The sequence below is a fragment of the Hyperolius riggenbachi genome, chromosome 2 (genome assembly GCF_040937935.1).
Source record: "Hyperolius riggenbachi isolate aHypRig1 chromosome 2, aHypRig1.pri, whole genome shotgun sequence".
Taxonomy (NCBI): domain Eukaryota; kingdom Metazoa; phylum Chordata; class Amphibia; order Anura; family Hyperoliidae; genus Hyperolius; species Hyperolius riggenbachi.
The window spans coordinates 223,170,128-223,181,374 of NC_090647.1; the positions used below are offsets into that span (position 1 = coordinate 223,170,128).

Here is an 11,247-nt window from a genome sequence, read left to right on the forward strand (position 1 = left end):
AGACTGTCCAAGAGCAGTTTGACATTCCTCAGAGGAAAACTCCCCCTTCAGGGCCCAACTGGCTTCAGCCAGAATAACTGGAAAAGCAGTTCTCCCAATGTAATCGCGGACTATCTCTGATTTCTCCTCCCTGGAAAGCCTGGGCATGCTGTCCCCCATTTCATGTGGAATCATCAGGCCAGTCCAGGGATAAATCATAATGTCATGAATATTTACATCTTACCAGGTTAAGCTCCATACACACAATAGACCGCGGTTGTCGGGAATGAATGATAAATGACAGGTGGGCCGAGGATTATTGGGAAAAAGTGTCCAAACAATGGTAAAAGACAGCTATTATTGTCCATGTATACCGATCTGTCCTGGCGGATTGGTTTGGACAATAAGTGGTGTTAATTGTTTGTACCACAAAATTGCAAACAATCGGTCCACTCAAAATACCCATGTGTTTTGCGAAACCTTGCATTTCCAGGTCCTCATTTTTGCGCTTCTTGTAATGATCCAATTAGAAGATTTTCATTGTGCTGTAGCTGGATTCAAATGAGCACCAACATTGTTCACTTGTCACTATCTGCTGGGATCACTTGTTTTCCAATGACCACGGTCTAGCGCTTGTACGGAGCTTTAGGAGTCATCGTAGATCATAAGCTCCATTAGTATTGAAAGAGGCAGTGTTCAACCATGTGGAGCTTGGCATCCAAGGTCAAGGTCATTATGCCCATACACATGGGGCACAGCTGTCGCCACAAACACGTGGCACGCGTATGTCTGAGCAACAGTTGCCCCGTGTGTATGACGCGCGCGCCACGAACTGTCGCCAGACAGTAAAGTTGCCGTGGGATTGAAAAGTTCAATCGCCAGCAACTTCTGTCTCCGCAACTGTCGCTAGACGGGTACTCCGTGTGTATGCGGACCAGCAACAGGAGACAAAGGAAAGTGAAATGAGCATCCGGCCGGGGGATGCTCCCTTCACAGGCAGCTTCCTCCGCGTCTCTGCCTTTCTGGCGAGATGTGTGGATAGCTGTCACTCCCTGGTCTCTTGTCTGCTGGCAACAGCAGACAAGAGTAGCCCGTGTGTATTAGCCTTAAAGGGAAGGTTCAGGGAGGGTGGGTAAAAAATAAAAATCAATTTCCACTTACCTGGGGCTTCCTCCAGCCCGTGGCAGGCAGGAGGTGCCCTCGTCGCCGCTCCGCAGGCTCCCGGTGGTCTCCGGTGGCCGACCCGACCTGGCCAGGCCGGCTGCCAGGTCGGGCTCTTCTGCGCTCCAAGGCCCGGAACTTCTGCGTCCCACGCCGGCGCGCTGACGTCATCGGACGTCCTCCGGGCTCTACTGCGCAGGCGCAGAACTACTGCGCATGCGCAGTAGAGCCCGGAGGACGTCCGATGATGTCAGCGCGCCGGCGTGGGACGCAGAAGTTCCGGTCCTTGGCGCGCAGAAGAGCCCGACCTGGCAGCCGGCCTGGCCAGGTCGGGTCGGCCACCGGAGACCACCGGGAGCCTGCGGAGCGGCGGCGAGGGCACCTCCTGCCTGCCACGGGCTGGAGGAAGCCCCAGGTAAGTGGAAATTGATTTTTATTTTTTACCCACCCTCCCTGAACCTTCCCTTTAAGATGTTATAATAATAACTGAATTGTCTGATTTCTTCCTATCAGTTTAAATAAGGAGAAAAGGGCACAAGAATTGCTGAAAGTATCCAGAGAAAATCAAGCCATTGAAGATAGACTCACAAAGTGTGAGCCTCAATATCGGGTTGAAAGGTGGATGGACGATTGGGTGAAAGCAGAAAAATACATGGACAGCATTGCGAAATACCCAAGAGGATGGTATTCTGCCCATCAAGACAAGGTACAGGCCACGTTTTAGTCTCCATGGGCCTGATATACAACAAATGCAGTAATATAGCTGTGCACAGACAGCACACGGCAATATTACCATTACTTCCGGTAGTGTGTACTGTGAGTTACGCCATTAACACGACACACGATACTCGAGTAGCACAACCGTTGCTACGGTAATAAGCGTTACTAATGGTAATGCTTGTTAGTATTGCTTGTTACCATAGCAATGATCGTGCTACTTGAGTACAGTGGGTTGTGCTAATAGCGTAACTCGCGGTACACGCTGCCAGAAGTCTGATGTGTCTGTGCAGTGCAATATTACTAATCTTTTGTGCATCAACCCCCTAGTAGTTTATTATTTGCGTGAGATTAAAAGACCACTATCGCAAAAATTGTAAAATTCATGTAAAGACACAAATCAGAAGTACATTTCTTCCAGCGTAAAATGAGCCATAAATTACTTTTCTCCTATCTTGCTGTCATGTTCAGTAGGTAGTAGAAATCTCACAGAACCGACCGGTTTTGGACTAGACCATCTCCTCATGGGGGATTCTCAGGGTTTTCTTTATTTTCAAAAGCACTTAGTGAACGGCATTTGCTCCATCCAACTGCTAAAAAAGTGTGTGGTGAGCAGGGAGGCTGGCCAGCATCATTATATAAATCCTTTTCAAGGTGTGTCTTTATAAAAAACAAAGGCCATGCTGAGAATCCCCCAAGAAGAGATGGACTATTCCAAAACCTGTCGGTTCTGTCAGATTTCTACTACCTACTGTAAGTGACAGTAAGATGGGAGAAAAGTAATTTATGGCTCATTTTAATGTGGAAGAAACGTACTTCTTATTTGTATGTGTAGTTTAAATTTTTATTTTTTTTGTGATAATGGCCCTTTAAGTTCACTAAATATCATCATTATTTTAGTGTATTCAAATACCGCTGACATCTTCTGTATCGCTTTAATTAGTCAATCAGAAGAGCTTACAGTCTAATCCCTACCATAGTCTAAATAGTCACTCACCAACTGTCCCTCAGAAGTACTTACAGTGTAATCCCTACCATAGTTAGTCACTCACTAACTGTCCCTCAGAAGTACTTACAGTGTAATCCCTACCATAGTTAGTCACTCACTAACTGTCCCTCAGAAGTACTTACAGTGTAATCCCTACCATAGTTAGTCACTCACTAACTGTCCCTCAGAAGTACTTACAGTGTAATCCCTACCATAGTTAGTCACCCACTAACTGTCCCTCAGAAGTACTTACAGTGTAATCCCTACCATAGTTAGTCACTCACTAACTGTCCCTCAGAAGTACTTACAGTGTAATCCCTACCATAGTTAGTCACTCACTACCTGTCCCTCAGAAGTACTTACAGTGTAATCCCTACCATAGTCACTCACTAACTGTCCCTCAGAAGTACTTACAGTGTAATCCCTACCATAGTTAGTCACTCACTACCTGTCCCTCAGAAGTACTTACAGTGTAATCCCTACCATAGTTAGTCACTCACTAACTGTCCCTCAGAAGTACTTACAGTGTAATCCATACCATAGTTAGTCACTCACTAACTGTCCCTCAGAAGTACTTACAGTGTAATCCCTACCATAGTTAGTCACTCACTAACTGTCCCTCAGAAGTACTTACAGTGTAATCCCTACCATAGTTAGTCACTCACTAACTGTCCCTCAGAAGTACTTACAGTGTAATCCCTACCATAGTTAGTCACTCACTAACTGTCCCTCAGAAGTACTTACAGTGTAATCCCTACCATAGTTAGTCACTCACTACCTGTCCCTCAGAAGTACTTACAGTGTAATCCCTACCATAGTCACTCACTAACTGTCCCTCAGAAGTACTTACAGTGTAATCCCTACCATAGTTAGTCACTCACTACCTGTCCCTCAGAAGTACTTACAGTGTAATCCCTACCATAGTCACTCACTAACTGTCCCTCAGAAGTACTTACAGTGTAATCCCTACCATAGTCACTCACTAACTGTCCCTCAGAAGTACTTACAGTGTAATCCCTACCATAGTTAGTCACTCACTAACGGTCCCTCAGAAGGTATTGCCTACCATCAGGGCCGGATTTGTACTTTTTACCGCCCAAGGCCATTATCTCCAGCTATGTAAAGTTATGATGGGAAAGGTGGTGGTCAGGAAAACAGATATTAGGAAAGCAGTGTTACGCATCCCTCCCCCTTAGAGGAGATCATAAGTTAGGCTTTTGATGAGGTTACAAATTTGAGAATAGAACAACAGGAAAAGGGATAAAATTAAGTATCAGGTTAGGGATACTGATCAGAAGATTAGGTTGATTAAATTGATTTAAGGCAGTTAGTGACATGACTATGTAGTCTGTAATGTACTGCAGACTGTCAGAGATATATAAAAACATAATAATAATAATATGGTAGGACATTAGACTATGACTATAGTATTATTAAATTGTGAGCTCCTCTGAGGACAGTCAGTGAGTGACATGACTATGTACTCTGTAAAGTGCCACAGAAGATGTCAGTGCTATAAAATATATAATATGATAGGACCTCAGGTAATTACTATGTTAGGAATTAAACTGTGAGCTTCTCTGTGGTACAGAGGTACAGTTGCTGACATAATTGTGTACTCTGTAAAGCACTGGGAGAGAAATCAATGCTATACACAGTAAATTAAGAGGAGAGGCAGAGTGGAGAGTAAGATGGGGAAGTAGAGAGTGAGATTGTGGGAAACGGGAGACATATAGGAAAGTAGGAGAGTGTGGGAAAGGGGGAGATAAAGAGGTAGAGAAAAAGGGGATGCAGATTGGGGAGATATGGAGCAAGATTTAACTCACCAGCCCTATTTGACAGGGACATATGTGCGACAACCTGCTGCCACCAATACTATGCACTGTGGAGGAGAGCAGATGCAGAGCCCAACAGAGAGCACACCACTTGTTGATAGAGGGAGAGAGTGAAGACCAGTTTAGTTTGTTGGAGCACCAGCAAGTTATATTTTTCTTAATTGTCCAAACTTCATACAGTGCCTGTGTCTGCTCCAGTAATCACAGGAATCTGCTATCAGCATGTTATAATGTGTATCACTGAGCTCAGCAACACTCGACTGCCTGCACTATTTATTAATCATACTGATCAGCATATACACTGATCAAAATGATTAATTAATAATGCAATGCAGTCGAGTGTCACAGGAGTCAGTGTATACATGTGATAGATGATACCTGTGTGATGCCGGAAGAGTGAAGCACTGTGCAGCGGCAGCGGGCTATGCACATCTTACTAGACCACAGCTGCGTGTTCGTCTTTGGTGCGTTTCTGATAGCTGGAGGCTGGAGCAGAAAAGAGGGGAGGTGGAGGTAAGGGATGGTGGGCAGGGCTGCAAACTCTGTGGGCATGTGCTACCTGCTGGAAATAGAGAGCCGAGCAACTCCGTCTCGTTTCCATTTCCTGTGCATGGCAGTCTTCATATGCAGAGTTGCGGGGCGGCAGTGCCGATCACCTGCTGATGTTACAAGGTGATCGTTCTGGTGGGAGTCAGCCGCCCTAGCCCCTCTGGCGCCCTAGGCACAGGACTATGTGGCCTGTGCAGAAATCCAGCCCTGCATACCATGGTCTTAAGGTGGCCACACGCAGTACAATAAAGTGATCACATTTATGGCAATTTGATAAAAATGACCTGTTGTACAGAAAAATCGAAAGCTTTTTTTCAAGCAATCTGATCCAATCTCTTTCTTTCGCTCTCTGGTAAACGTAGATCAGGAGTGGTGGATTTTTATGAAAAATTGGATGGTGTAGGGTAGATTGTTAATTTGTTCATTTATAGACCCTGGCAATTTTTTTCAGCATAATAATTCAATAATTTTTTTTATAAATAGGGAAAAATTAAGCATGTGTGGACAGATTTTTTTTTAAGTGTTACAATCAATCAGAAAAAATGATAGTAATTCTTGAATTGAAAAGAAATCTAAATAACTGTATAGGTCTAGCATGTGGCCACCTATCTTTGTATGTTCTATCGCAGTCTGAGGCCAATTTTGGGGAGAAGTAGTTAGCTTATCTGAATGCTTTTTGGATGTGGGAGGAAACCAGAGTGCCCAGAGAAAACCCACGCAGACATAAGGAAAACATTCAAATTCCATGCGGACAAAATTCTGGCCACATTTTAACCGGGGACCTAGAACTGCAAGGGGAAAGTTCTATCCATTTATGCCCCTGTAATTTAGCACTATAATATTCTACAGGTTGCTATTGATTTAATATTATGTATTAAGAGTCTTAGCTAACTTGTTTATCTTCATTAACCTGGGAAAATAGCTGTGAAGCTTGGTTCACATTTCCTGCAGTGGCAGCGGTAATGTTGTACCCCTTACAGGTCCATTGCATTGGACAAATACAACAATGACATAAATGTGTGAATAGATCCATAGTAAAAGGCAGGGCCATTGTAACGATCGGTGAAGCACAGAGAGGTCTGATTACCGGTGATCTGCAGTATCACGGGGAATACAGACGTATACCAGATTATAAGCGATCTGCAGTATCACCGATAATCCGATATACTAGCTAACCTCTGTTCACCTGAGTAGAGTGTAGTGTTTTGGTGTAACAGTAACACTTTGAGGGCAAGCCACAGCGCAGTCAGAAGTACTACGCAGATTCCTTCCGCAGACCTGAGCTCTCCAAGACGGGAGGAGTCAGACTGACAGTAGGAGGGATTGTCTGAAAGTGACACTCAGGAGAAGGTGCCACTGACAGGACAGGGAACCGCCTCCAATAGTGAGGTCGGTTCTCGAGGTCGGACAAGCCAGGTCGTACACACACAGACAGAGAAAGTACAAGATCAGGAAGCAGAGGCGGAGTCTAAATACAAGCAGGGTTCGGCAACAGAGTATCAGAAATATCGAGGTACGAGATCAATAGGCAGAGGCGGAGTCTAAGTACAGGCGGGGTTCGGCAACAGAGTATCAGAAATATCGAGGTACAAGATCAGAGTTTCAGGTGGATGGTCAGGCAGGCAAATAGGTCATAACAGATAATCACAGTCAAACTAGTACTTTAGCTATCAACAATTCTAGCTAAGTGTAGGATTACAGCTCCAGCTGGTCCCGGCACACTTGCGGATCTGACTACGGATCTGGGTGCTCCCACGTATGTGATCGCAACGCCAGACACCAAAGGAATGACCAGGTAGTAGTATATATACCCAGGTGTCCCCCCAGCACCTCCCTAAGTGCTGGACCAATGACGAGTGGAGCTAGAGTCAGTTGACCAGCCTGGTCAGCTGACTCCTTCCTGGGTGCCATAAATCTTCTGCTTGAGTGCGCGCGCGCTTCACTCTAACACCAGAGGGACTACGAGTCCCAGCCACAGCAGCCCCGCTCTGCGGTGTCTCCGCAGCGGGGGTATGCGTGCTAACCGCCGCGTTCTCCGTGCTTCATGGGTCCTTGCACGGAGACAGCCGCCTCATGCTGAGAGGAGGCGGCTGCCTCTCCGTGTCATGGCGGCGGCTCTTCCGCGTTTTCTTACAGCCATTCTGCATGTCTACTGGCCAGCTGCCTTCTAGAAAACAGCCCTGGATCAGACCTAGAGTGAACAGAGCTCCAAGTTTCTAATAAATGTAACATTTTTTCCTTCACTTTTTTTTTGAGGGGGGGGGGGGGGGGGGGGGGGGGGCTGTAGATTTGTCAGAATGCGCAGGAATAAGTGTCCTCTGCATAGAATGGGTAATAATTTGATTAGACAATCAGTGTTCCCCTAGAAATACTGCTCTTCTATTCCATGTTCATTGTATGCAGACTAGTGTGGTGTGTTGGAAAATCTTGAAATTTGTACTGTATCTGTATACAGTATATGAAGCCAAAGATCAGAATTACAGCTACTGGCATTTGTAAGAGGTTACAGAAATAGGTACCCCAGTATTTCTTTCTCTTCAGGTTATCTTTTGTAGAGAGTAAGGGTGGCCCCCAACGATCCAATCTCTTTCATCCAATGTTACCAAATCTATGTAGTATAAGAGTTAAACTGAGTGAATATATTGAATAGATACTATAGGCAGTCCCTCATATTACATAGAAATGGTAATATTGGATGAAAAAGATTGGATCGTTAGTGGCCACCTTAATGGTGGCCATACATGGTACAATTTTTTCATACATTCTTACCATTTCTATGTAGTATAAGGGTAAATTAGGAGAATATACTGAAAGGATAATTTAGGCAGTTCCCTTATATTACATAGAAATGGTAAGATTGGATTAAAAAATTGTACCATGTATGGCCACCATTATGGTTATCAAGTTAATTTTTTTTCCTTGTTAGTATAGAGGTCAGAATCCCCGCCTGTCATGTAGTAGACCAGGGTTCAATTCCTCAACGGGGAGCCAGCATGGTGGCTTAGTGGTTAGTACATGACTTGCAGCGCTGGGATCCTGGTTCGAATCCCAGCCAGGTCAGCATCTGCAAGGAGTTTGTATCCCCGTTAAAACCCCCCTTGTCCGCGTGGGTTTCCTCCGAGCACACCGGTTTCTTCCCACATCCCGAAAACATACGGATACGTTAATTGGCTTCTCCCTTAAAAAAACTGTCCCTAGGTTACAATAGACATATGACTATAGTAGGGTCTCGATTGTGAGCTCCTCCAAGGAAGGAGGATGAGGATGATCGGCACTGTAGAAACACTAAATAATAATAATCAAGTTAAATGTCTGACAAATGTCATCACTGCCTGAATCCTGAGCTCATGCTGTATAGTAGTCTCAAGAATATAAGTATACCTTCATTAGTGCTGATCAATTGCTTCATATTGTTTGTGTTAATGCAAGTGACTGGCAAGATATTTAATTAAACAAGTCAATACAGTTGTGCCGTCTTTTTTTCTATTGTAGAAAGTAAAAGAAAAACCTAAATCCTCAAAACGCAAGGCAGAGGACATGAAAGCCAAACGGCAGAATAGTAAAGATGATGACACTACCAGAGAAAGTGAGACAGTGGAGGAAGAGAAAGGCGCAATAGAAGCTAAAAACAAGCATGACAGTAGTGACATCAGAGAATCAAAGCAACAAGAGGAACAAAAAGCAGAAAAACCACGTCCAGCAGCAAGCCAGCCTATAACAGGTGGCAAACCAGAAAAGGAAGTCCATGCTGACACTATGAAAGAGGAAGATCAGAAAGGAAGAAAGGACAGCGTGAAAGAAGACAAAACAGAGCACAACACTATGAAAGAGGAAGATCAGAAAGGAAGAAAAGACAGCATGAAAGAAGAGAAAACAGAGCACTCTAAGGCACCAGACGATGAAGACTATTATGACACTAAGAAAGAAGACAAATCTGATAAATCAGATGATTCTGACAGTGACCAGGAGAAGGAGGAAGAAAAAGAGGAGAAAAATAAGGGGAAAAATGAGAAGAAATCAAAACACAAAGACTACAGTTCAGATAGTTCAGACAGTTCAGATAGTTCGGATACCGAATAGATATTAATAACCGTTAAGCAAAAAATGTGAATCCACCCTTACTGGTTCAGTATGTTGTATACTGAACACTGTTTTTGTCTCCCATTGCAACAACTCTGTCTCCCAGTTCCAGAGAGGAAAAAAAAAAACTTTAAAACAACAGGCTGACCAATATGTAAAATGGTAAAGGGGTCAACTTAACTTCATAGTTATTGCCTTCTAGAAGTTTATACCCAGTGGAAGCCCTACTTGTAGATGACTTCAGGACACTTATGTGTGGTGGCCTTTGATGATAATAATAATTATAGATGTTTGTAGTGCCAGCATCTTCTGTGGTGCTGCTAAGGCCAGATAATTCTCTATCATATTTTTTTATGCATGACCGTTCTTCTTGTCATATTTGCATACTATACACCATCTTGTAACCATAATTAGGAGTGCTGCCCCTGCCTTCCCTTTTAAGTGTCCCACATCACAAATAGAGCTTCAGTAGGTCATAAGAGTGAACTAGTGAGATGATTAAAATAAACATTTTATTTTCTACACATTACAATATGAATAATTATCATAAACTTTTTCCTTTGAGGTTAGTGTGTTACAAGAGAAAGAAACAGCCACTACTGTGACTGTAGGCCCACACATTTGTTTAGAAACTATATCAATACTAAACAGTATGTGTATAGTCTAACCACACACACACCAAATGTCCTCTACTGGGGTGTTTAAAATTTAAATTATGAATTAAAAACGTTTTACAGTAAGCAACCATTTAACCAAATTGAAACACTTAAAATCAGGATGCTGTTCAAACAATATTTCCAGAATACTATACTAACCAAACTGTATACCCACTTATTGGGCAGGTGCCCTCCTGCAGTTCATCCTCACATTACAGTCTGTATTGGGGAAAGCATTGAGTCCATAGAATGCAAGTCTGTAGCACTGGATGCCTGAATTCACACCAGAAGAATCTCCCTAGTTAGTTGAGGTCAAAATTCTAGACTAGCAATAGCAGCTTTCCTACCTAGCAAAAGCCAAGTCCACTGTATCTCAGGGTACCTATAGTCCCCCATACTAAAAGTATATCCTCTTTTATTCCCAAATAAAATATCCATTGGTTAGTATCAATTCCAAATAGTCCCGATTTAAAGCTTCAGATCTCTCCCATCCTGGGTCATTGTCAGATCTACTTCTAGGTTAGCACACAGCATGCAATAAACTATTAATGCGGTCCCATACATGGCATCACTAAATGGGTCACTCATCAAGTGAGGTGGTCAGTGGACATTGGTCAGTTTGAGGTGATTTTCTTTCCTCTTGGATTGTTTAGATCCACAGTAAATCTGTTATTAATTGGAACATTTATCTTAACTCTGTTGTTTTGATTTATTAGTTAAGATTGTAAGTTATAGAAATATAAAAATAAAATAATACAAATGTTAAAAAGCAACTGTGAAAGATGAAAACTGACTGTGAAAGACAAGGACAATTTGTACTATGTAAGTGGTACATTGTTCTGGAATACAGTATTTCTTTCTAAATACGTAGCAGATTACTAGCATTGCTCAGAATAATCATGAGAATAATAGTATCTAAACAGTAGAATTAATAGACTAAACTAGATTGAAGCTTCTGCAGACCTCATGTGGCAATGGACAGAAATCCTGTTCCTCCAGAGCAACACCTACAGTCTAATTCTCACACCTGCTATGAGAAAAATAACAGCTGTAAAGTGATTGATTGTTGGGCAGTAGCACAGCTTTCACTTGCCAGTAACAACTATGTTTACATGAACAATAAACTATACAATACTTTTAGAATAAAGCAAACCTGAAATATATTTGCAGCTTGTTTACATTTGGTTGCAGTTTTATTATTTAAATGAGTTCTGTAACTTAAAATGAGTTTGACTTACCTGGGGCTTCTACCGGTCCAACCACAAATGTCCTGTGCCTGTGC

General features: G+C 43.0%; 1 protein-coding gene across 1 annotated transcript in view; it reads left to right on the plus strand.

Annotated features, from left to right (window-relative positions):
* The window catches only part of CFAP97D2 (CFAP97 domain containing 2), a 30,396-nt gene extending 19,658 nt beyond the window's left edge, over positions 1 to 10,738 (plus strand). The window contains exons 4-5 of the mRNA XM_068268225.1: positions 1,654 to 1,846; positions 8,722 to 10,738. Of these exons, the coding sequence (XP_068124326.1) occupies positions 1,654 to 1,846; positions 8,722 to 9,309 (781 nt within the window). The 3' untranslated portion in view covers positions 9,310 to 10,738. The remainder of the gene's footprint in view (positions 1 to 1,653; positions 1,847 to 8,721) is intronic.
* The last annotated feature ends 509 nt before the right edge of the window (positions 10,739 to 11,247 follow it).